This window comes from Protopterus annectens, chromosome 4.part1, assembly GCF_019279795.1.
Source record: "Protopterus annectens isolate FY-2018-M chromosome 4.part1, PAN1.0, whole genome shotgun sequence".
Classification (NCBI taxonomy): Eukaryota; Metazoa; Chordata; order Ceratodontiformes; family Protopteridae; genus Protopterus; species Protopterus annectens.
In genome coordinates this window covers 106443956-106471494 of record NC_056734.1, presented here as the reverse complement: position 1 = coordinate 106471494, position 27539 = coordinate 106443956, and the positions used below count along the sequence as shown (strand labels likewise).

Here is a 27539-nt window from a genome sequence, read left to right as displayed (position 1 = left end):
GGCTCCTGTTCTGGAGGGCGGTTCATTAGAGCAGGATGTGTCCCCTGTTCCTAGGGAGTCTTTCTGGGTTCTGGGCTGCCATCCCTCTTCAGGTGGGCCTGCCTTCTAGATCATAGAGAGATGTAGCCTCAACAGGTTTCCAGTTGGCTCCTTCCTCGTCGGAGTATCATATCTATGTATCCCTGGTTCACAGTTGTCACAATCTGCTACGCCAGGACAGCAGGCACAAGAGCTGCAAGACATCCCTGTCCAGGGTCCTTCTCAGAGCCTCCCCCTTAGGAGGACATGCAAGAGGAAGCACCTAGATTCTCCAGAAGAATCGGTCACAGAAGACACAGATTACGATGAAAGGGAAGGTCACCTCCTGAAGATGTCTCCTTTGGAGACATCCTAGAAATATTGAAACAGAGGGGTGATTGGAAACCCTCAAACCCATCCTCCAAGGAATCTGTGTTCTTGCAAGTTTTTCATGCCCACCCATCTACTTCTTGGATGACCCCGCCCACTGACGACCTAGTTAAGTTGATCATTCAGTGAGCGTGGAACGCTCCTGACTCCATAGAGTCTATTCCCTGGAGACCAGATAAGATTTTGTCAGCCACAGAAGATCAGCCCCATTGGTCAAAGAATCTAGCAGTGGATGCCATGGTGGTGGTGGCGGCCACCAAAAAGGAACTCGCCAAGGAGAGTTTAACTGTCCATCCTCCTAACCGAGAGTCCCAGACGATGGACAGATTTGGGAAGCGGGTGTTTGTTTCATCAACCTTCGCTATTAGGTCCTTGAACTTCTTGGCATACTTTACTAGACTCCAAAGAGATCTGGTGACTGAGCTTTCTGACACCCTTACAGGAGCAGTATCTGACAGGGTTCAAGATAAGGTTGCCTCTCAGCTTGCCACCCTGGATTCAGTCTTAAATTTGTCCATGTGGCTTATTGCTCACACAGCCGAAGGGACGTCTAGAACAGGGGGTACAGGCATTGCCATTAGGCGTCACGCCTGGATGCACTTGTGTGAAGTCACAGAATCTTTTAAGTCTTTCTTAATCAATGCTCCTGTTGTTTGGCCCAAAAGTTAGAGATACACTAGCCAGGTGTGAAAAAGACAAAGACCCTTTCTGCTGTGGGCATTTGTTTTTCCATTCCACAATGACCTTATTACCCAAGGACCTTTTTGGGACACACGTGGTGAGTATTCCCCCAGGGGCAAAGGAGAGAACTCTTCTGGAAGACGCCCCACGCATGGCAGAGGGGGACTGCATAACCAGGGCTACAGAGATTCTTTTTCTGAACAACCCTATCAGCGCTCCTGAATGGACGACTGATTACTTAGCTCTGGAGGCAGTCAGGGGAAGATTTTCTCTGCACCATTCAGCCTGGCTTACAATAACCTCAGGATACCTGGGTGCAGAAAATTACCATAGATTACCACATCACCTTCAGTCTGTTGCCTAAACCCCAAAAGCGAACCCCCGATGCTCTACCGAGTCATTGGGATCTGGCAGCATTAGATATTCAAAAGCTGCTTCAAAAACGATTCATCCAAGTAGTTCCACCAGACCAAATAGGATCCAAATTCTATTCAAGATTCTTTTTAGTGCCAAAAAAGACAGGGGAATGGAGACCAATCCTGGATCTCAGCTTATTGAACAAATTTGTACTAGAGACAAAATTCTGGATGGTCACGGTTCAGTCTATCCTTCCTTTTCTAGAGAAGGATGATTGGATGTGCTCTATAGATCTTCAGGATGTGTATTAGCACATAAAGATGGACAAGCACTCCAGAAGATATATCTGCTTCCGGCTATGAGCCAGTCATTATCAATTTCGAGCACTGCACTTCGGTCTCACCACAGCCCCCAGGGTGTTCACCAAATGCATGGCAGTCGTGGCAGCTCATTTGAGACTACAAGGATTGCAGGTGTTTCCATATCTAGACGACTTGGCTCCTCACCCCCGCCCCCTTCCAGGCATCTACTGCTTTGCTCCATAGACTTCGTTCTACATCTTGCCAAAACACTATGCATTTCAGTCAGTAAGAAAAAGTCACAATTGACTCCCACGCAGGATCTAGAGTTCATCAGAGCAAGATTAAATACAGTGTTCTGTGTGGCCTCCCTTCCCCTCCACAGGCAGTTGAAGCTAATATCTCAAGTTCAGTTAATCATTTCCCAGAACAAAGTTTCTGTTCGTTTGGTACTATAAGGTCTGGGAATCATGGCAGAAACTATAACTATAAGCGAGGTACTACATGAGGCTGCTTCAGCGGCTCTTGGCATCACAATGGTTGATTCTAACACATCCCATGTCCCATCTAATCATGAGAACAAATCGCTGCAAAAAGGATTTATCTTGGTGAATGAAGCCAGAAGAGAATGTATGGAGTCATACCTTTTCCTCCTTTCAGCCCAAGGCCATAGTGACCATAGATGCTTCCCAGATTGGGGGGGGGGGGGGGGGGGCATTAGTCCCTGAAAGAGGCCAATTTACACGTCATTGTCCTAGAATTGAGGGCAGTGCTTTTAGCATTGCAAGCATTCCATTCTGTCCTTCCTTTAGGGACAGTTGCAGTCCAGTCAGACAACATGTCCATAGTCTGGTATATCAACAAACAGGAAGGAACCAGATCCTACCCTCTGTGTCAGGAAGCCTAAGGATCTGGCAATGGGCTATCGCTTCCAACCACTTGCTGATAGCAACGCATATCCCATGAAACTCCAACGTGATTGCGGACAAACTGAGCAGATGTATCCTCCTGCCTAACGAGTGGTCTCTCAATCTAAACCTAGCGACGATGATCTTTTGTCAGTAGGATCAGCCGTGCTGCGACCTGTTCACCACTCCCATAAACAATAACTGCAGCAGCTACTTTGCCCTAATTCCCCCTCACGGGGAGTCCCCGAGAGACACACTTCTCAATTGACCACGGGACTTCTATATTACTTTCCCCATATTCCACTGATCCCCCAGTTTCTGAGGAAAGCCCAAAGTGGTATCAGAATCTAATATCAAACAGGCCATAGACTTACCAGTCTTCTTCCCAAATTTTGCTAACAAAGGAGAGTACTGTTTACACTTGCTGGACATCCACAGACAATTACTTTTTTACTTGGACAGAATGAAGTCTACGAGAAAATCAGACCAACTATTTCTGTCCTTTTCAAGACCCAGATTGGGCAAACCTGTATCAAAGGTCACCATGTCAAAATGGCTTAGAGACTGTATTACCTTTATCTACATTCAGAACAAACTCAAACTGTGTACTACAGTTAGACCTCATTCTACCAGATCTGTTTCCACTTCAGCGGTCTTTCATTCCAGGGCTTCTGTGGAAGACCTATGTGCAGCTGCAACTTGGGCTACTCCACATACCTTTTTGACCCATTACAAATTAGACATGGTCTCCAGAGGAAGAGCATCTCTTGGCTCTGTGGTGCACAGGAATATCCTTCCTTAGGGCCGCCCAGGATCTAAAGTAGCTGGGGATTCTGCCCCATCAGTCAAGAATGAATGAAGATCGACAACATCAGATAAAGAAGTTATGTTCTTACCATAATGTTCCATCTGTGTTGTCGATCTTCATTCATTCTTGACATCCCACCCTCCTACCTCCTCCAAAAGACTCTTGGAGGTTCGGACCTAGTCCTGGGACTTTACAGGGTTATACCTTAGACAGGGCTTCTGTATTTTCTTCACTACAATTCAAACTCTGAGGTAATGGAAGGAGAGATATTGTGGGTAGAGCCTTAGCTTGAGAGTTTTTGGCTGGCGTGAGCTATGTATAACGACCGAGTTGGTTCCGAGAGGTCGGAACCGAACCCATCAGTCAAGAATGAATGAAGATCAACAACACAGATGGAATGTTATGGTAAGAACATAACTTCTTTTTAATGTCTTTCAATTCCATTACTATAGTCCCATGCAAAGGCTTCTAGGTCTTTTTTTTACAAAACAGCAATGCATATGAATATAATCTACTGGAGAAACACACTCATGGCATGGCACTGAATTACTGCTTAAAATTGTGAAAAAGAAACAGCCAAAAATGAAATTTCCGTAGTTCCTTTTTCATAAATTCAGCAACCTTTTTATTTTTATTTATTGATTTATTGATTTGTTTTTGTGACTAGTGAAGACAGTAACCAGATACTTAAATGTGTGAAGGAGCAATGACTTGAGACATGTTTCTCAAAATAGCTGGTACTTGCTTTTTGCAGTACCATTCATCAAGAATTTTTATTTATTTTATTAATTAATTTATTTATTTTTGCTGAGCTTTACTGGCAGTTGGGGCAGAGGGTTAAGCCTGTGAGCTATATCTCCTGTGGTAAAGGGTTTAATTCCCTCAGCCATTATTTGCATTGACCTAGAAGTCATTTAACCAGACATTGCTCCCACGTCACCTGTGAAAAAGGGGCTGTGTGTCCAATGGGCCTACCTGGTTAATAACAGAATATTATTATTATTATTATTATTATTATTATTATTATTATTATTATTATTATTATTATTATTACTAGTATCTGTTTTATTGCATTTAAACAATGGAAAAGGTGGAAATGAAACAGTATAATAGAAACCATATTTCTTTTCTGGCTATGATTGGAGTTATGCAAAGTTAAAGATGACTGTCAGTATTTTAATACGCTGTTTACTGGAAGTTGTTTTTTTTTTTTTTTTTTTTCCTTGCTTGACAACTAAGTTTTACTAAGTGCATCTGCTGGTTTTCATACTTTGTGTGACTGGGAAATTTAGTAATGGTTGAAAGTACAGTAAGTCATATGGATTTACCATCATGTAATGATGGTTTTGTATGGAGTGGCTCATCTGATGCCACAGGATCAGTGCAGTCAGTCACCAGTTACTCGTGTGTGGGCTTTGGAGTGCTTAAAAGCAGGATGGATGACTGGTGTTACAGTACAGTACAGTTGCACTCTTGAAGGTTACTAACATGGAGTACCTCATTGAGGGAGGGTTTGCATAATGGTTAAGATGTTCTGTTAACCTCACAGAAGGATGGGTGACTGGTGTTACAGTACAGTACAGTTGCACTCTCTTGAAGGTTACTGGCATAGAGTACCTCATTGAGGGAGGGTTTGCATAATGGTTAAGGTGTTCTGTTAACCTCACAGGTACAAAGTACATGGTTTGATTATGACGTCTGGCTATTGGTTAGGCTTGTAATAGTCTGCAGACTAATAGCCTCGCATCTATTTACATATTTATATATGAACCTCATAAAGCATTCTGTCAGGTGCATGTCATAAGAAGAAATGCTGGTTGCAAATCATTTGATATACCCATACAAGTACTTCCATAAGTACTGTGAAAGGAACTAAGTGAAGTTAATGTGTTCCAGATTTGGGATTTACGGGCAGTATGCAGCGCTCAGTGAAAAAGAACATAACTAGTGCCAGTATTTACAAATAGTTAACTGTACAGTCCACACCTTTGTAAAGTTTTGTCCACTTTTAATTAAAAAAATCTTACTGTGCCTTTGAAGTCTGTTTTGTTCAAACCAATACTTTTTATTTTCAGGTACAGTGCTATGATCCAGATACTGACAGTTGGCTTTTGAGGGCCTCAATACCCATTGCAAAGCGATGTATTACAGCTGTGTCCCTGAACAATCTAATCTATGTGGCTGGAGGTCTTACCAAAGCTGTCTACTGCTATGATCCAGTTGAAGACTACTGGATGCACGTTGTGAACACTTTCAGCAGACAGGTGATTACATGTACAAATTAAATATTTATTTCTTTTAGTGTGAGATGAATGAGTTAATCAGAGTTAAAATGTCTAGCTGGTGTATCAGTAGTATCTGTGTGTTTAAGCTTTTGTCTTGACCATGGCTCTTCATTTGTGGAAGAGTTGGTATGTGTTGCCATTAAGATTCTTGACAGCAGAGGGGGAGGCTTGAGTTTGACTCCCATTAATATAGTGTGCAACCCTTAAAAAAATCATTTGTCTTTAGTGTGCTTCTACTGTCTCCCCTAAAATCATGATCTCTGCTGTAAGTGGGGCTATCTTTTTGAATTTGTAACTGTTAAGTAAGCCATCCCTCTGCTACTTTTTTTAAATCAGTATTGGTGGATTTGATGAGACCCTAATTGTTTGGAAATGATATGCTTGAAAGTAACTGAAAAAAAAAGTTTGGCACCTGCAGAATAGAAGTGGTCAGTGGCACCAGTTAACCTTGAGTGGCAATGTTTATCGGCCTATGCTGTGATCAGCACCTCTTTCGTTTTATTTTCTCCTCTGTTGCAGCAGTACCGTCAAGAGTGCAGAAGTTCTGTGCTTTTAAAACCTATTTTGGGGTTTGTCTGTCCTGAGCCATCAAGCTGCTGATTTTGTTGCTATGGGGAGTGGGGACTATATTTTATATATATTTTTTAATTAACATCTTTTTCTCCTCTATTAGGTGTCTGTTGATATGGTATGTGCTTAGTACTAAAGAACTGGAAACTCTGTTACATTATACAGTATGAGACAAGAAAAGACAGTTTATGTACCTGGAATGCCTCTATGGCTACATTCATACCTCTCAACCTCTCAGTGCAAGAAAATTGGACAAAACCATAAATAGTGGGGGGACAAAGGTCCCAAAATAGGGACAATTTTTAAATATTGCTCTTACAAACTTAGAAAGTAGATAGAATAACAGATTTTGCATTAGCATGAATTTTCTGAAGGATGTGAAGTCTTTAACTGAAATGTTTGTCATTATTTTCTGACTTAAATCTTCAATGATTGGTCAATGATTTGCTAGAAAACCACAGTTTTATGAAAAATGGACAAAAATATGAGGCAAAAATCTGGACAGTCTGTGAAAATCTGTACAGTTGAGAGTTATGGGTACATTTGATATATAGCTGCTGCCTTCTTCTACCTAAGGTTATCTGATTGCTTCCAACCATCTTATTCCCTCACAAAGTTTCTTTTTCACTCCAGACAGCTTCTTCCAGGGGTTCATAATATTATTTCTCAGGTACTGATTAAAGCAAGTTGATGTAACTATATTTTATGGTCACCAAAGCAAAACAAACCAGGAAGGTGTGCAACCCAAAACTAATCGAAATGACAAAGGCACACTGACACCCGATTCCTGAAGAAAAATGCCACACCATAAAGTCCGAAAGTTACTCTCTTTAATATAAACTAATGCTTACATTGTACACTGCGTTTTCGTCCTGCCACATCCAAGACTTTGTCAGATATAACATTAAGTGAGCAAATCTTCGTGATATATCCTTCCCCCTCCCTTGCATCACACAATCAGTGTTTTATTCCAATTAACTAATTAAAAAAAGTCTATGTTTTTAACATTTTTGCACCTGACATCTGGGGCAAGAAAATCTGATTAAAATGGCGTTGGCTGCATGTTTTATACCCCTGACAACCTGACATCGTGGAAGAAGAGATAGCAACTGATGCAGGACCCAAGACTTTGTTATTCAGGCCGAATGAGGGCAACCTGCCAGCAGATTACCCAAATGTAATGACTGCAACAGTGAATACACTCGAGCATCTACATTTATGGTAAGTGTACACAACTGTACTTTTTAGCAACCACTTTCTGGTTCCCTACATCTGAAAATAAAATATGGTTTCCTAATTTTGCATCATGTTGTACTTTATTTAATTGGGCGGCCACGGTGGTGCAGCGGTTAGTGTTGTCGCCTCACAGCAAGAGGTTCTCCAGTTCTATTCTCAGCTCAGGTGCTTTCTGTGCGGAGTCTGCATGTCCTCCCTGTGGTCGTGTGGGTTTCCTCCGGGTGCTCCGGTTTCCTCCCGCATCCCAAAGACATGCAGTAGGTGGATTGGACACTCTAAATTGGCCCTAGGTGTGAGTGTGTGCATTCTGTGGAAGGTTGGGCGCCGGGCTGGCAATGCAACACCGTAAAAAAAACTTCGCTGCCAATCATGAGCAGACAGATGATCCGCTGTGGCGACCCCTAACCGGGAAAAAGCTGAAAGAAGAAGTTGTACTGTATTTAATTGTGGTCTTGTCTTAAAAGATTTTCTTTCCTTCAAAGTATTTTATGGTATTTTCCCAGTTTTCCACTTGTGCTGTGTTGTCATTTGGGGAGCTAGTTTAATTTAAAAGGAACTTGTTTTGGCAAGCTGCCTTGCATATCGTAGTTCCATACTTAACATCATTACTATGATCTTTCTATTTACCAGATTCAAACATTCCACCTGCTTCTCAGCCAGGCAGTGCCAACAGGTATCTTCAGTTATGGAGGCCAATCTTGCTGAAACCTCTATGCAACCACCAGCAGTACAAAGTGCAGTAGCTACTTTGCCGTCAGCCTTCAACAGGGGCAATCACTGAGGGACACTGTGGTCCATACTTGTCCATCTAGTCTCTTTCATATCTACCCTCTAACAGTACTGATACTGAGGTTCCTTCAGAAAGTATTCTGCAAGGAAAGGTAATCCTCATTGCCCCTTTCATGTGGCCTCATCTGTTGCGACCCCTTTGGATCCTGGACCCTGTTCCAGACCTAATCTCTCATCTGTCCAGCAAACCTCACTAGACATCAAGTCCCTTAAACTGACCAAATTGTTTCTTCGCTTCCAGTAATGGCAAAAGAGTTTTCTCTTCCCTCCACACCAATATAGTATGTATTCTGAATGCGTCTTAGAAACCTTCTTCTAAAAAACATTACAAAAGCAAAGTTTTCTATGTGGGAACTGAAAATGTCCCTGACCACTTTCTCTGCCCCTTGCCCTTCTGTTTTGGATTTCCTGGCATGCCTCTTTCATGCTAATACCAGTTACTCTACTACTAAAGTTCAGGTAGCAGCCATATTGAATTTTTACAAGTACCAGTGATTCTTCCATTGCATCTTTGAAAGTTTCTAAAGCTTTTCTAAAGGGAACCTTTAGATCTCTCTAATTTTAAATTTGGAATTAATTCACTATTTATTTCACTTCAGTCTGCCGACAAGTTCTTAAACATTATGTGCAACTATTTTTTGAACTTACCAACAGTCTTTCTCTTTCTTTCTTATAGGATGATAAGACGGCTTCCCATTCTGAAAATCCAATTTACTGGGTATTCTGTTTCATTTTACTGTTATTTCCTACTCACAAACTTTAGTTGTTCATTGACTTATAGGCCAGTGCTTCCTGTCTTCCCATCATCCCACTTGTCTCTTGATAATGCAAAGTTGGATCTTTCCTGTACTTCCTGCAGTAGTAGGCTGGGATTTGTTCCTGTGTTTTTGTAAGTAAGCAAATTTCATGTTAATGCTGCACACAGACTGAGTGCAGCATATCCATTTATTAATGGACCAGATTTTGCATCAGCATGCATTTCCCGGACAAAATGAACTAACACTAATACGTAGCAATAGTATCCTACTGTAGTCTTCAGTGATTTACTCGAAAACTTAACGTTCTTTAAGAGATGGACTTGGTAAAATATGAAGAAAAATCTGGGTAGTGCAACAAAAATCGCAGTCAGATGAAAGATAAGATTCAGTGACATTAGGTAAAATCAAAGACAGTCAAGAATTACGGACTTTGTGCTGCACATGATGTGCTTGTGTGGCAATGAAACAGAAGCAGCCTTTACATTTTTTTCAGATAAAAGTGCCACAGAATAAATGGGGGGTTGAAGACCAGATTAACCAACAGTGTGCAACTAACCTTAAAACTGAGGAGTAGACAGAAAGTACAGGTAAAACTGTGCTAATCTGAAAATCCTGCTTCTGTATGCTTTTCTTTCTGTTGCTGATTAGGTAATGGACTCTGCTGACCCCAGCATGATTTCAGCAAGGAAGCAGAATTTCCTGCAGAGTAATCAGTAAGGGTGGAGCATATTATGGCTATGCGGGTATTTTTGGAAGAGATCTTTCTTAAAAACAAAACTGAGAATGCAAACTTATATAACAGAAAGACAGTCAAGGTAAGCAACTACTGAGGAAATGCATTTTGAGAACAGATAGGCTACTTTGACTTTGTCAGTTTGCAGATGGTCTTTAAATTCATGGGAATTAAAAGTTGCCACTTATACTTAAATAACTAAGAAAGTGGCTTCTCTTTACAAAGAAGTAGTTACTCTGGCTATTAAAAGTTCATTTAATGTAATATTTAACAAGGCAGGTATTATGATTACCATGGATCTGGAGAATTGGTTAGATGATCCTGTGTCAGAATTATTATTTTTCCAAGCATAGTTTACATCTTTCATCAGTTATTTTTTAAAAAAAATTATAGTCTTAGTTTCGAAAGCTCAACCCTCTGATTAATTTGTTTTGGTGGAGCAGTAGCATCCTAGCTTTTAGTGCTCTTAAAATGCATAACAATTAAGTGTTTAAGAGGACTCAAGATGCCTAATTTCAAGAGATAATTCATTCACTCCTGTTGTTAGCAATAATTAGAAATCCTAAGGAATTTTTTAAAGGTGATTCACATTGGACTCCTCTATGGAAAAATCCTGTTTTCACTGTGTTTGGATTCAAGTGTTAAGTCCATTGTTCTTATTCAAATGAATTATTCAAAGGTTCTGTTCATGTAGTACTTTAATGACGTTTTTACACATCTAATTCAAAATGCAATGAACTGAATGGTTGAATTCAGATCTGAAAGGAAACTGATAAGTTGCAAGTAATTATTGATAACTTCAACCCTTTTTTCTACATTCTTATACATTAAGTATGTTTTTGCTGTTGATATTTTTAAGCATTGCCCCGAGACATACTTTTGGGTACTTCTCTGGGGACTTCAGATATACTTGATAAACTACAACTAACTCTATACTTTTCATACACATGTGCTGAGGATATCGGTTTCAAAAAAGTGTATACCCAGTTTACGGCCAGGACAACAAACACATACCTTAGCGAGAGTGTGACTATCGGGGCAAAAGTACCCATCCAACTGCAAGAGTTTATGTCTCATATTACAGGTCTGATAATGAGCCCCTTTTTTCCAGCTAATGGTGTGAAGGCTTGATTTGGTTTCTGAAAAGTTAAATAGGGTCTGTTGGCATATTTGGTACGTTTTTTATAGTATTATTCTTTCTCATAGCTGTACTATACCCAGTTTAACGTCAACTGCAGTAGACACACATTTCACTACAGTTAGACTCGCAGCTTTTAGGTTGCCTTTTTTATGGATTCTGTTATTTTTCTTAAACCAGATGCTGCAGATTTAAAACTTATTTTATGTTGTAAAACTTACGTTCGTCTCCAGATATTGGAAAAAGTTAACCTGTTCTTTAAAAATCACAATTATCATTTGGAGAATCATTAGAGCCTTTTTATAATGCTAATCATTCTATCAGTGATTTTAATACTTTTGTCAAACTTAATTATAGGGTGTCCTTTTCAAAGCTTAGTCAGATTGCAAGTTGAAATTGCTTAACCATCTAAAATTAAACCCAAATTTAAGCATTTTTTCATAACAGAGAAGAGCATGGAAGCAAGCCTATGCAATATTTGTCTAGGGTTGCCCAACAGCATTGTTGTAAAGTTAATTTACTGTTTTTGTAAACTAACAATGTTAAGTTGTCAATCTCACCTTCATTCTTGCTGGATGGGTTCGGAGCCGATCCTTGGCTCCGACTCGGCCAATACTAAAGCTCGAGAGCTATTTTTACAGGCTCGAGGCTCCCCTATATCCCACAATGCTAGGCGGTAAATACCCAGATCTCGTTTGCCGCTTTAGCTGCGAGGTGCTTGTTTCTACCGGCTCTGCAGGTTAGTGACTTTTTATAGTTGTTAAACTCTAGAATCCCCTTATTTTTCTTTGGATAGTTTCTCTAAATAGTTTTTTAGTTATCTATCACTAGTTCTTTCGGGTTCCCCTAATTGTTTTTCCCTTTTATCCCCTGTTAACTTCCTCAGGCCTTCGGGCCTTCCTAACTTCTTTCCGTTAGTCATACCTTATTGTGGAGTGATTGGCTTAGTTTTTCCCCTTTCTTTAAAGGTGTGTCTGTGTGTGTGTCTGTGTTTCACAGATACTTTAGCATGTCTAAAGAATCCAAGGTCTCAGGCTTCAAGAAGTGTAACTCGTGCTGTCAGAAAATGTCTCTGACAGACAGTCACACTTCTTGTGTATATTGCCTGGGACCTTTGCACCTGCAGGACTCTTGTTCTGTCTGCCACGCTTTCATTCCAAGAGTCCTGCAGGAACGCAAAAATAAACTTATACTTTGAGGTTTATTAAAGCCTGAAGGCTCCCTGACCCAGACCGCATCAGGAAAACCTTCAAAGCCTTCCAAGGCGTCGGCTCCAGCTTCGGAGCCGTCCGCTGGTGGCTCTAAGGCTGCTTCGACATCGACTCTGTCTGGAGCCGATGCTTCGAAGATCCATACTGCCTCAGCTCCGGCTGGAGCCGAGAAGTCAGAGACTCAGACGGCTCCGATAGTTTTGTCGGAGCCATCTACTAGGAAGAGGTCGAGATCCCCATCCATTGGCTCTATCCACTCGGCCCTGGGATCTTCACTCTTATCAGAGAGGAGCCATAGGTCCCACTCCTCTCGGTCCTCCAGACTGTCCGACCATGACCTAGAGAGGGTGGTGAGCAGACTTCTCAAATCCCAGGCACTGGCCCAAATACTGCATAGCCCTACCCAAAGGTCAGTGGCTATACCCATCCCTTCCTCAGTTCCTCCTCTGATTCCCATGAGTTCGGAGCCGGAGCTTCTGGGAGCTGTGACTGTCGATGTGTCGGAGCCGATACCTCCACTTTCAGCTCCGTCGTCGGCTCCGATCTCCTCCTTGGAGGGATCTGGGCGCCGGGCTTCCCTCGTCGGCTCCGAGGGGGCGAGTGGCATCGGACCCTTGTCCGATCCCGTTCTCCCTCTCGGAGCTTCGGCGCTGGTGAGCTCGGCCCCGACATCGGCCTCGGAGCCGTCCCTTTCGGTGCCGGGAGGAGTCCTCGTCTCTTCGGAGCAGGGATCTTCGGCCCTGCCTGATCGGGGCGCCTTCGAGGTCATGCGGAGCGTGCTAGACCCGGTGTCTGCTCTACGATCAGCTCCCTCAGCTCCTCCCTCTACAGTGCCTGCGATGGTCTCTACCCACCCTCTCGTCCCAGACCGTAGAGAGCCAACATCTCAAGTTTCCCCACTGGGAATATCCTCCTCTTCCGAGGCTTCTCCTGATCCTTCAGGGGAACCCCCTCGGAAGAAACAATGCAAGAGGAAGCATATTGACTCCCCTGAATCTATCACCTTGGATACCGACTTGGATGAGTCTGAAGGGTCCCCACGGTCCTCCTCTGAGGATGTCTCCTTTTCAGACATCCTTGAGATCCTTAGACAGAGGGGGAACTGGTCCACCCTTAACCCTTCAGAGAATGAGTCGGCCTACCTTGAGGCTTTTGGCTCTCGCCCTTCCACCTCCTGGGTATCTCCTCCCTTTGACCCCCTCATGGAAGTGGTGGCAAGGAAGGCGTGGACAGCCCCTGATACGGTGGAACCTACCCCACGAAGGCCGTCCAAGTTTATTACAGTTCCTAAGGACAAAGAATTCTTATCCAAGGGCGTCTCTGTTGATGCTATGGTGGTGGCCGCAGCCACTAAGAAGGAATTAGCCGATCCTTCGGTACCTATCCATCCTCCTAATAAGGAATCTAGGAATATGGATAGGTACGGTAAGCGAATGTTCTCCTCAGCGACCTTTGCTATGTGTTCGCTGAACTACTTGTGTCACTTCACCCGTCTTCAGAGAGATATGCTTAAGGAAATGGGTGATGCTTTGCAGGCTCCAACAACTGAGGGGTTTCGAGACAAAATGAACTCCCAGTTGGCAACCCTGAATTCAGTCGTCAACTCCTCCATGCGGCTTCTTTCCTATGCGGCCGATGGGGCGAGTAGGGCCGCTGGCACAGGTGTAGCTTCGCGACGTCACGCCTGGATGTGGCTGTGTAACTTTACAGACCCTTTCAAGGCGTCCTTCACCATTTTCCCTTTTGATGGTTCAGCGTTGTTTGGACCTCAGGTGAAGGACACGTTGACTAGGTGCGAACAGGATGGCAAGACTCTCACTGCCGTGGGAGTCGGGTTTTCTACCCCTTCTAGACCGTACCCCAAGGGTCAGAAGGGGGGGGGGATGTGGTTCCGCAAATCACAGGGAGTCTCGCCAGATGCACGGAGTCAGTTCCCCTCTAGAGGCAGAGGGGGAAACAGCAATAGACGCCGCCCTAGGGGCAGGGGGGGGTCCGCAAAATCAAGGTAGCAGAGAAACTTTCTCTGACAAACCTTTTCAGCATCCCTGAGGAGCTGCCCGACTGTCCGCCTTCGGAGGCAGTCGGGGGAAGATTATCACTGTATCCAGAAGCCTGGCTTTCTCTCACTCAAGACAAATGGATACAGTCGATTATATCCGAGGGTTACACAATTCCCTTTGTCCACATCCCCTCTCAACCAAAAGGGCCCCTTCAAGATGTTCCACCTGGTCTAAGGGAACAAGCAGCACTAGAAATATCAAAACTGCTGTCAAAAAGAGCTATCCAGCCAGTCCCGGCAGACCAGCAAGGATCCGGAATCTACTCCAAATTCTTTTTGGTTCCAAAAAAGACAGGGGACTGGAGACCGATATTGGATCTCAGCAGACTAAACAAGTCTGTAAACAAAACAAAATTCCGGATGGTCAAGCTTCAGTCCATTCTACCCTTCTTGGGTCAGGACAATTGGATGTGCTCAATAGACCTTCAGGATGCGTACTATCATATCAAGATGCACAGACGCTCCAGAAGGTTCCTCCGCTTCCGGCTGGGAGCCAGTCACTATCAGTTCAGAGCCCTGCCCTTTGGTCTCAATACAGCCCCCCGAGTGTTCACCAAATGCATGGTCACGGCTCATCTGAGACGTCAAGGATTCCAGGTGTTTCCATATTTAGACGACTGGCTCCTTTCCGCTGCCACCAGGCGTCAACTTCTCATATCCAGGGACTACACCATTCATACTTGTCAAGCTCTAGGCATTTCCATAAATTTCGAAAAATCTGCCTTGTTGCCTTGTCAGGCTATTACCTTTATAGGCGTCACCTTAGACACAATTCATCTTTCCGCGAAGCTAACAGAGCAAAGAGTATCAGATATCCGCAAACATGTTCACATTCTTCTTCAGTGCGACAGGATCAAAGCCAGGTTTGTCTTGAAGGTTTTAGGTCTCATGGCAGCTGCCATTACACTTCTTCCCCTAGCCCGCTTTCACATGCGGATCCTCCAGTGGATGCTGTTTTCTCAGTGGTCCTTCCAACAGCTCCCAATGTCTCACAGTATTCTGCTAACCCAATCATGCAAGAAGCATCTATCTTGGTGGATGACTTCCCCTCAAGTTCTTCAGGGCAGATCATTCGCCCCCCCCCGGTTGCCACGGTGACAACGGACGCCTCCCTGATTGGGGGGGGGGGGGCATTGTCAGGGCAGGACGGTCCAGGGCACATGGCAACCTTTCGAAAGCCATTTGCACATAAATGTCCTGGAGATGAGAGCAGTACTTTTAGCGTTGCAAGCCCTTCAACACTCTCTTCCCACCAGGACTATTGCAGTTCAGACAGACAATATGTTTGTAGCATGGTACATCAACAAACAGGGCGGAACCAAGTCTTATCCCTTATGTCGAGAGGCACTCAGACTTTGGCAGTGGGCGATCTCATCTCAGCGGTTTCTGATAGCAACGCACATCCCTGGGAAGTCCAACGTGATAGCGGACAAGTTGAGCAGGGCCATACTCATACCACAAGAGTGGTCTCTCAAACAGTCAGTGCTAGAATACATTTTTCAGAAATGGGGCCGACCTTGCTGCGATCTTTTTGCTACTCCCCAAAACAGCAAGTGTCACGATTTCTTCACCCTCTTTCCCCTACCAGGTCAACCCGCCAGGGACGCTCTAGTCCACGATTGGCCCCGGGGACTTCTGTATGCTTTTCTCCCCTTTCCACTGATCTCTCAAGTAATTCAGAAAGCTACCGCATTGAGAGTCGACATGATCCTCATTGCCCCTTACTGGCCTCGTCAGATATGGTTTCCATTCCTTCACCGGTTTCTGTTGGAGCAGCCTTGGCATCTGGATCCAGTGCCAGGATCCAGTGCCAGATCTTTTGACCCATCAATCGGGTCAGCTGCACCACTCCCTCCCATCTCTCAACCTCACAGCTTGGTTGCTTCGCTTCCTACCCTAGCCAGGCTTCCTTTAATTTCCCATTCGGTCCGTAACATCCTTATAGCCTCCCACAAATGTTCTACAAGAAGGATTTACAATAGCAAGTGGAAACGTTTTTCCTTCTGGGCAGCAACTAATAACATAGACCCTTTCACTGCACCTATCCAGTCTATACTAGTCGTTCTGGCAGAACTTTTTCACTCAGGTTCTTCTTCGTCTACTATTAGAGTACAATTGGCGGCTATATCTAATTTCCATGTAGGCTTTTCAGACTCCAGCATCATGTCCCATAAACTTTGCAAAGCCTTTCTAAAAGGTATATTTTTGCTCAAGCCCCCAATTAGAGACCCCCCCCACCTCAGTGGGACTTAAATTTGGTTCTAGCCTCCTTGATTCTCCCCCCCTTCGAACCGGCCGCTTCCTGCTCTCTGAAATTGCTTTCATGGAAAACCCTTTTGCTAGTAGCCATAACATCTGCTAGACGGGTATCTGAACTTCATGCTCTTTGCAGTCGTCCTCCATACTTAGTTTTCCACAAAGACAGGGTGTCCCTTCGGACCAACCCTTCCTTTTTACCCAAGGTTTCTTCTGAGGCTAATCTCAATCAGACTATCGACCTTCCAGTTTTCTTCCCTAATTATTCCAACAAGGCAGAACAAAAGTTACATTTCCTAGATGTTCATCGCCAGCTTCGTTATTATTTGGATAGGACTAAACAGTTTAGGAAATCTAACCAGCTATTCCTATCTTATGCGGAAGGCAAGATGGGCCTTCCAGTTTCAAAAGTGTCCCTTTCGAGATGGCTGGCCTCTAATTTCCTTCGTTTATGAACTCAGACACCAAAAGCTACCATCACGACCTAGAGCTCATTCGACCAGGGCGTTAGCTACGTCTGTAGCATTTCAAGACAGACTGCCCATAGATTCCATCTGTCAAGCAGCTACATGGGCTTCTCGTCATACCTTTATATCACATTATAAATTGGATACGGCCTCCAGAAACCGGGCTAACTTTGGTTCCACCGTACTCAAGAGTCTGTTCCGATGAGCCACCCAGCAAGAATGAAGGCGAGATTGACAACTTAACATTGGGAAGTTATGTACCTACCATAACGTTCCATGTTAGTTGTCTTCTTCTCGCCTTCTTTCTTGCGTCCCGCCCTCCATCCCCCTAGCCCGGACAGACCGAGAGGATCCTTGGGATCTTTTATCTTACACAGCGTCAACCACCTCTATTGCCCCTGATTGATAGTTATACAGGTAAGTTTCTATAGAGGTGGATTTCCTTTTTCTCTGTCTCTAGGAGACCAGCACTGCTATACTTTTAGCTATCAAACGAGATCTGGGTATTTACCGCCTAGCATTGTGGGATATAGGGGAGCCTCGAGCCAGTAAAAATAGCTCTCGAGCTGTAGTATTGGCCGAGTCTCGGCTCCGGACCCATCCAGCAAGAAAGAAGGCGAGAAGAAGACAACTAACATGGAACGTTATGGTAGGTACATAACTTCTCATTCCATGGATTCTTAAAAGATTCACTTGGTGAATGAAATATTGAGTTAAAATTCTGTATAATTTACTTGACAAAAGAAGGAAGAAAGAGGAAAAATGAAGAGTGCGAGAGCATTCTTACTTTACTTCCTGACTTCCTGGCTTCCTGTAATGACAATAATTCAAGTTTTTACCTCCTTGCCCTTACAGAGAACTTTTCACTACTGAATACGTACTTCTCTAAAGGCCTGATGTCTACCTAATAGTTTATCCTATACAGTTTTATAATTCATGCAGGAATGATTCTGTGTTTCAAGATCTGCTGTTAATGGTATGATGTTATGTAGTCCAATCTCGCCTACATTCTTACCCGTCGGTTCGGCTCCGACTCGGTCAAACTTTTCTAGCTCGAAGTATTCTATTGGCTGGGCTAAGCAGGTATCCCATGCTGCACTGCTCCATATCCCCAGATCTCGTTTGCCGCTTGTGTAGCTCAGACGTCTCGTTCTTGGCTGTGGCTAAGTACCCTTTTTCTTGTTATTGAGAAAAATTATTATAAACAAAAAGCTATTTTCATAGCTATTGTCTATTTAGTGTTGTTTTTGGTTTTGGTAGTGTGCTTGTGATTTGTGGTATCCTGCTAACTGATCCCTCGGGCTAGGCCCGTTTCAGTTAGAGGACCTAGTCCTCTTGTCCTGTCTGTTCGCGCTAAACCGTTTAAGTTAGAGGTTTGGTGTCGGTTCCCTTGCTATTTCTGGTTATTTATCGTTTTAGTTAGAGGTTTTTGACCTGGTTTGTCTCAGTGTGTGTTCCTCAGTGTTTGTGTACTGTTACAGTTCATAACTTGTTCCCGCGTTTTTTGTGGTGTTACGCGTCTGTGTAGTTTCTTGTCAGACCGTTTCTAGGGTTGTGTTGGTTTTGGTGATTGTTGTTGAGAAATGTCCAAGGATTCCAAGGAGCATAAACCTTCGGGTTTTAAAAAGTGTTCTAAATGCGGGTTACAAGATGTCCGTCACCGATGGGCATTCTATTTGTGTTTATTGCCTGGGAGCCATTCATCTGCAGGAGTCCTGCAGCTTTTGTCATGCTTTCAGTCCCAGAGTGCTCCAAGAGAGAAAGAATAAGCTGATTTTAAAGGGACTCTTGAAACCCTCTTTCAAAGAGGCTATGGATTCTTCTCCCAGTGCTAAGTTTAAGTCATCTAAATCTGAAAAGAGATCTCCGGCTCCGTCAGCTTCCTCGGAGCCTCCGGAGAATGTCACAAAACTTGCTTCGACCTCCTCGGCTCCATTGTTCTCGAGGTCGCAAGAAGTGTCAGTGTTGATGGAACTGGCGTCGGCTCCAATTATATTGGAAACTCTTCGGAGCCGATCGACCAGTCTTATACCAGTTTCTCCTGAGAGGAGATCTCAATCTCCCTCCCTGTCCTCCAAATCCTGCAGGACTCTTTTGGATGTGGATGTTGATAGGGTGGTCCAGAGGTTCCTCCAATCACCGGTTTTGGCGAAATTGTTTTCGGCTCCGGCCCAGTCGGCTCCGGAGCCTGTCCCGACCCCTTCTTCGATCATTCCTCCTCCGAGCGCTTCTCGGTCTTCGGAGCCAGAGTGTTCCGCGCCGTGTGATGTTCCTAGGTCGGTCCCGATGGCCCCTCCAGCCCTATCGGTACCGACATCGGCTCCGACCCTGTCGGCTCCGTCCACGGGGTTCGGGACTCGGGATTCTTCAGTCGAGCCCGAGGGGGACATCTCGGGACATATTTCGGTTCCGAGTCTCACGCTCAGTGCCTCGACTCGAGGAACTCCGACTCCCGTCATGGTCTTGGAGGCTGGCCGGTCCTCAGACTCGGGGGGGGGGGGCCTGCCTTGGAGGCCATGCGGACTGCGCTGGCCAGATCGTCAACTACATCAGGTGGGTCGGTCATTCTGTCCCCCACCACTCTGGTGAGAGCCTCTGATCACCACCTATCCATAGACAGCAGAGCACCAAGGCCTAAGGATACCCCCACGAGTGGTCCCCAATTTCTGAGGGCCCTTCAGAGTTCATGCCTGAAGAGCCCCTAGAAAGAAAACGTGCAAGAGGAAGCACATAGACTCCCAGGATGAGTCTCTCATGTCTGATACTGACCTCGAGGAATCGGAGGGGTCCCCCAAGTCATCCTCTGATGATGTTTCCTTCTCCGATATCCTGGAGATATTGAAACAAAGAGGTAACTGGCCGTCCAAAGCCCCCTCCGAGGAGGAGTCAGTCTTCCTTAAGGCTTTTGGTGCTCAGCCCTCTGCATCCTGGGTGTCCCCACCTTTCAACGAGCTCATAGATTTGATTTGTCGGAGGGTGTGGGAAAACCCTGATTCTGTGGAACCCGTACCCAGGCTTCCCAACAAATTTCTTTCTGCTCCCCCGGGTAAGGAGTTTCTGTCCAAAGGAGTCCCTGTGGATGCCATGGTGGTGGTGGCGGCCACTCAGAAGGAAGTAGCAGAGACGTCTTCCTCCGTCCATCCTCCTAACAAGGAGTCTAGGACTATGGACCGGTACGGGAAGCATACCCTTTCGTCAGCAACCTTTACCTTATGGTCGCTGAACTACCTGTCTCATTTTACTCGGCTCCAGAGAGATCTCCTCAAGGAGTTAGGAGATACTGTTGCGGGTAACGTTCCTGAGGTGGTGGCCCAGACTGTTAACGCCCAGGTGTCTACCCTCAACTCCATCGTCAACTCTTCCATGTGGCTCATTTCATATGCAGCCGATGGAGCGAGTATGGCAGCAAGCTCAGGAGTCGCCCTTAGAAGGCAAGCTTGGATGCGCCTTTGTCATTTTGCGGAGGCCTTCAAGTCTTCTTTCACTGACGCCCCCTTTGATGGTTCCTCTTTGTTCGGAACCAAAGTGAAAGACACCCTCACCAGGTGCAAGAGGGAAAGACCCTGTCTGCTGTAGGGGTCCGTTTTTCCCTTCCCTCTAGGCCTTACCCCAAGGCCCAGCGGGGTGGGAAGATGTGGTTCAAAAAAATCACAGAGGTTTTTTTCATGCCGCACAAGGTGAGTCCCCCTCTAGAGGCAGAGGGGAGGGAGTTATTCAGGGAGACGCATTTCGGGAGACCGCGATTCCTTTCGCAGCTCTTCCTACTCTCGTTCCTGAGGGAATGCCCAACTATGTTTATCTGGAGCCAGTCGGGGGTCGAATATCTTTATATCTGGAAGCCTGGAAAAGAATCACCCAGGACCGATGGGTATTGCGAATAATTTCCGGAGGTTATACCATTCCGTTTATGTCAGACCCACCTTCAGTCAGAAAATCCCGGATGTTCCACCCAGTCAAAGGGATCAAGCAGCCTCACAGGTTTCAAAGCTGCTAGGAAAGGGAGCCATCCAGCGTGTCCCCTCAGACCAAGTCAAATCAGGGACTTACTCAAGAATCTTTTTGGTGCCGAAAAGAACAGGGGACCTGAGACCCATATTAGATCTCAACCAACTGAACAACTATGTACAGAAGTCCAAGTTCCGTATGGTCACACTGCAATCGATTCTCCCATTGTTGGAAGAGGAGGTATGGATGTGCTCCATCGACCTCAAGGATGCTTACTACCATGTCAAAATGGACAAGGCATCCAGGAGTCACCTACGCTTCCGGCTGGGAGACAGTCATTTCCAGTTTCAAGTACTGCCCTTTGGTCTCACCACAGCCCCCAGGGTGTTCACCAAATGTATGGCGGTGGTGACGGCTCACTTGAGACGTCAAGGATTCCAAGTGTTTCCGTATTTGGATGACTGGCTCCTTACCGTCCCCACCAGGCATCTGCTAATCCAAACCAGGGATGCTACCATCACTGTCTGTCAACAGTTGAGCATAACACTAAATTGGGAAAAATCTGCCTTATTGACACAGCGTGTCACCTTTATAGGCGCAGAATTAGACACCATTCGAATGCGAGCATTTTTACCGCAAGAAAGGATCAGAGTCTTACAGCAACAGATACACTCCTTGATGCCCCTGAGGAAAGTGAAGGCAAGATGGGTTCTTCAACTCCTGGGGACCATGGCAGCTACAATTATGTTGGTCCCTTTAGCGAGGTTGCACATGAGACTTCTTCAGTGGCTCCTCTTTGTCCAATGATCTCTCCAAAAATTTCCACTTTCTCACCCCATTTTGCTCATGGACAGATGCAAACAGGACCTCAGTTGGTGGCTTTGCGCCAACAATCTGGACAGGGGAAAACCTTTCGTTCCACCCATCCCAGTTGCCACAGTGACCACGGACGCCTCCCATATGGGGTGAGGGGGCATTATCTTGGCAGGACGGTCCAAGGCACGTGGCAAGATCACGAGATACATCTGCATATCAACGTCCTAGAGGTGAGAGCGGTGCTACTTGCGTTGCAGGCACTTCAGTGCTATCTGCCTCTAGGGACGATTGCAGTACACTCGGACGACATGTCAGTAGTGTGGTATCTGAACAAGCAAGGGGAACCGGATCTTACCCCCTGTGCAGAGAGGCCATGCGAGTGTGGCATTGGGCAATATCTTCCCAACGGTTTCTGGTGGCAATGCACATTCCGGGGAAGTCCAACGTGATAGTGGACAGGCTAAGCAGAGGTATTCCGATGCCTTATGAGTGGTCCCTGAATCGTCTAGTTGCAGAACGAATCTTCAGCAGATGAGGTCAGCCTTGCTGCGACCTTTTCACCAGCCCTCTCAATGCCAAATGCAGCAGCTACTTCACGCTGATCCCCCCACAGGGGGAGTCACCCAGGGACGCTCTAGTTCACGATTGGCCCTCCGGTCTACTTTATACTTTCCCTCCGTTTCCCTTGCTGTCAAAAGTGATTCAGAAAGCCCAATCCTTGGGAAGCAGAATGATTCTGATTGCTCCACACTGGCCTCGTCAAGTCTGGTTTCCCTTTCTCCAACCCTACATTGTGGACACTCCTTGGATTCTGGACCCACAACCAGATTTACTGACACATATGTTGGGACAGTTCCACCCCTCTCTGATGACCCTCCAGTTGACAGCCTGGTTACTCCACTTCCATCGTTAGTTAGGCTTCATCACTTTTCACCGGAGGTAGTTCACATTTTATCTTCCTCTCATAAGCCCTCAACTAGGAAGATTTATTCTAGCAAATGGAAGAGGTTTTCTATTTGGGCGCATACCCAAGGAATTGATCCTTACACAGCCCCGATTGCTTCAGTCTTGGAGTTTTTGTCTATTCTTTTCCATCAGGGTTCCGCGTCAGCTACCATAAAAGTTAAATTGGCAGCGATTTCTAATTTTCATGTCGCTAATGAGCCTAGTCTGATAGCTCACAGACTCTGTAAAGCTTTTCTCAAGGGTACTCTATTACTCCGTCCTCTGGTCTCCGAACCTATCATGCCCTGGGATCTGAATTTTGTTCTACAAGCCCTTACTTCGCCATCTTTCAAGCCTGCAGCCACCTGTGATTTGAAATTATTGACCTGGAAAACAGCCTTCCTAATAGCAATCACTTCGGCCAGGCGAGTTTCAGAAATCCAAGCTCTTTCTGTCAAACCCCCATACTTGATTTTCCATAAGGACAGGGTTTCTTTTAGACCAAACCCTTCTTTTCTTCCTAAAGTGGCTTCAGTATCTAATATTTATTGAGTTGCCTGTATTCTTTCCTCATTTTTCAAACAAGGCAGAATTTAAATTTCATCAATTGGATGTACACAGACAGTTACATTTCTATCTGCACCGAACAAAAGATATACGAAAGTCTGACCAACTATTTGTCTCCTTTTCGGAAAACAAAATTGGGTCCCCTGTCTCAAAAATCACCCTATCCAGATGGATATCCAGTTGCATCTCTTTTGCCTACTCCGCAGGAGGAAAAGACCTGCCGTTTCCGGTCAAGGCTCACTCTACTCGGGCTGTTTCTACATCCACAGCCTATCAAGCCAGATTGTCAGTGGATGATATATGTGCTGCAGCTACTTGGGCTTCTCCGCACACATTTGTTACTCATTACAAATTGGACGTGGTATCTAGGGGCAGGTCGTCCACAATACTCAGGAGTATTTTCCTATGAGCCACCCAGGATGTAGGTGCTAGGGACGCTGTCCCACGGGTAAGAATGTAGGCGAGATTGGACGACATAACATCAAGAAGTTATGTACACACCATAACGTTCGATGTATGTAGTCCATCTCGCCTCACATTCTTACTTACCCTCCCACTTTCCCCCTTCCTGGAGGATCTGTGGGTTAGGTTTTTTTCTATTTACAGAGTTCCCTTTACTCTTAGCTTATTCTTTTTTACCTGGTTGTTATGTATGCATGGGGTATGAATGAATGTTCGCAGCAGACTAGATCTGGGGATATGGAGCAGTGCAGCATGGGATACCTGCTTAGCCAAGCCAATAGAAGACTTTGAGCTAGAAAAATTTGGCCGAGTCGGAGCCGATATTCGGCTGCGAACCCACAGGTAAGAATGTGAGGCGAGATGGACTACATACATCGTACAATATGGTGAGTACATAACTTCTTCTTCCACAGCTGTACTTTTATTTGCATAGTTGTCTATTGCAACAGTTACACTGCTGCCTTATTTTTTCAAGTTGAGGAATAAGCCTTAGTTGTCTAATATGAAGTCAATGTCATCCGTGACATTTTGATTTACTTTCTTTTACTGCTGCTACCTAGTTATCTACAGTTGGAAGTGAGATATATTAATTGTTGTATTAATGTACATATGTGTGTATGTATGTGTGTTCCTGATGTATCATAATGGACCAAGCAAAAAGAACTGGACAAAAGTTGAGAAAAGTCAGCACTCTGATTAGAAGTTCAATTTACCACTTGTAGTGCAGTTTGTCATACTCAATTTATGCTGATAAGAAGCAAATGTTTTGGCTTGCCTTGCACTCTATATGAATGAGTGTTTAAGAAGTAGTGAACCCAAAAGAGAAATTTGATAAAAGTGGTTGAATCTCTACGCATTTCCATGGAAGCTGTTTCAACAAGGGTACAGAATAGGTAAAACAGTGCTTGTCCATTGTAAAAAAAAATATACAGTATGTCAACTATTACATTCTTTTAATTATGTGCAGTTTCATGTATGTTTGCTTTTAAATCTACAGGAAAGCTGTGGCATGTCTGTGTGTAATGGGAAGATCTACATTTTGGGTGGAAGGGGTGAAAATGGAGAAGCTTTGGACACAATACTTTCATATGACCCTTCAACTGGAATCATCATGGGAACAACAGCTATGAGCAGGCCTGTTTCTTACCATGGCTGTGTAACAATCCACAGATACAATGAAAAATACTTCAGGACATGAGCTCACAAAATCCTTCTTTTGCATGTGTTTTTTGGCCTGAGACCAGAAATTTGTATTATAGTAGGAGAGTGTCATCTCGAAGTAGTGCACTTGTGTTTGTGTATGTATGTATATAAAAATGTAAAATGTATTCATTGTTAATGAGCCTTTTTGTATTTTTCTGTATTTTAATACTGAATTTTACATTTTACGTTTTACATTGTATCAGTTTTTTAAAACTACAAAATGCATTTATTTTATTTTATTTTAATTTTGTTTGATTGTTTAGAGAATTGCAGCTCAAATTCCTAGCTTACCTCTTTGCTAATCATGTGATATTGCACCTTCACTAGCTAGTTGTGATGCAGAAAGGAAGTGGCAGTATACTCACATTTACTTTGCGCTTATCAGTTATTAACATCCTGTGAAAATTAAAAGTTGAGTATCCACAAATTAAAAGCAGAAGAATAATTAAGGTGCAGTTACTAGAAAGTGAGTGCTAATGTGATTCTTTAAACTCTGCAGTGTATGTCAGTCCACAAGTCATTCCTTTGAATGCCCAAAACATATTCACACTTATTAAGCAGAAGTGTGTAAAGTCAACTGTGTGAGTTTGCTGTCATTTGAGGGTACCCTTATTTTATGGTAAGTAGACTCTGTTGAGGTTTGCCTTAAAGGTTTACACCCTGCTTATGTTCATTTGTTTTGCTTGTATGCTGTCCTGCAGACTTACCACAAATTTCTCTTAATTTAGCATCCTCTAACTTCACATGCTCCAAACTTCAGTACATACCATCCCATTCTGCTAGAATGCTGTTTTTCTGTATTTTGCTGATAATTGTTTCTGAAGCATGGCTTCCAGTCAGTTGCTTGGATCGCTTGAGTTTGTAATACAGCTATTCGAGTCTGTTCTGATCTTGCTAGCTTCTAAAGAAATACTGAGGCGGGTATTAATACTGCCTGTCAGTGATTATTTCCCTGAGAAGCTATAGCCTCAGAATGAGTTTAGGTTAGGGTGATGTGGGAGGGCTTGCCCTCCCACATGAGGTTGCAGAGAGGCTTGTTCCTCTGCAAAAAAAAATGTTGCATTTCCCTCATATTGCTTGCAGGAGTCCAAGTACTTGTTATGAAGTTTTAAGTATAAGTGCTTGTGCATTACATAGAATTGTAAAAGCTCAGGCATCTCAAAGATTTGTAGAGGAAGTGATTTTTAATGTCACTGAAAGGCTTTTTATAGGTGAATCAGTTGCTATCTGTTTTTACCTTTCTAGGTGGATATGGCATGTCTTTGCACTTCATTGATATGTTGCCCAGTCTGTTGGCACAGGTGCTTACTTTTTATTAGCCTGTATTGTCAAGGAGAAAGTAAAGATCCTGTTAAAATAGTCACAATACAAAATTAATGTCACTTGTGTAAAATATTGATTAAATGCCACCTCTTTATAAAATTTGTTTAAATGCTTAAGGGACGTAGTTGCCCTTATAGACCACATCACAGCTGAAAGCCATTATAACTAGTTCACTTATCTATCCAGTTAGATAAATTAAAGTTAAATTTATTTAAATTAAACATTTAGGCAACTAGCATATTGGATACAAGTTGTGTTTCTGCTTTGTATTTCTTCGTTTGGATGGGTGTGTAAGAGAAATATGTAAAGTAGAAGCTTGCAGGCAGCATTCAGTGGTATGTCTGCAAAACAAAAGTAATCGTATGTTCTTCTGATTGCTGTCTGGCCTTTTCTGAGTGTGTATTCACTCATTTTCTGTTGTTAGCATGTATCGGGTGTAGCAGGTTCATTCTGGATACAGACATGGCAGTCCTATCCATGCACTCATGGTAATAAAAAGCTGTTTTTGCTAACTGTTCATGCAAGTTAGCAGTGTATCATGTCGGCATCCCTATGTGCTTGGTGGATGCCTAGTAAAGGAGCACTGTGGGTGAGCTAAGCGACAAAAACTTTTTAGAAATTAACTAGAATATGTACCTTTTATTTGCAGTTGACTGTGATAAACATGACTCTGTTAAGTTTGCAGTAACAGGAAAAATTAGCATACTAAGATCTTTAGGTTTTAGGGTAAAGAGAATGTTCCCATATCGCATTCTCAGATGCAGATATTGGATGCCATTACTTGCAAAAAGCCATTAAGATTTTAACTAACTATATTTAGTATTTTTTTAAACAAGGATGACTTCAAGCCTTTTCTTCAAATACTGATTGCATGGATTAAGTGTAAAAATGCTTTATTTTATTGGTGACACTGCATTACAGTCTAACACATTTTACATGCAAGTTCATTCTTCTCTGTTACCAGTGGGGATACTATGCCAAGCTGTTACTGGTTTTGACCTCATTTTCTTCTGCCTTCTGTTTTTTTTTTTTTTTTTTACTTTGAGTGTAATTTTAACACTTCTCCCATTTAGCACAGTAACAATGTTTTTGTAGTAATTTATATGGTTGGTGGTACTTGCTAGAGCTATCCACAGACCAAAGTTGATGACTGTCTCATCATTACAACATGCCAGTTAAGTTTTCTTCAGCTGTATATTTTGTGTGGACAGCATTTTGCTTTGTATAGCAGGTATTTTTGTGGGGTGTGTGCTGTATCTGGTGGTGTTTCCTTGTTTTCATGTCTGTTTCTTTATTGTTTACATATACATTATTG

General features: G+C 43.8%; 1 protein-coding gene across 1 annotated transcript in view; it reads left to right on the top strand.

Moving 5' to 3' along the window:
• Positions 1–25044, top strand: part of KLHL24 (kelch like family member 24) — a 330366-nt gene extending 305322 nt beyond the window's left edge. Inside the window, exons 6-7 of the mRNA XM_044070011.1 lie at positions 5537–5725; positions 24696–25044. Of these exons, the coding sequence (XP_043925946.1) occupies positions 5537–5725; positions 24696–24896 (390 nt within the window). The 3' untranslated portion in view covers positions 24897–25044. The remainder of the gene's footprint in view (positions 1–5536; positions 5726–24695) is intronic.
• Positions 25045–27539: the final 2495 nt, after the last annotated feature.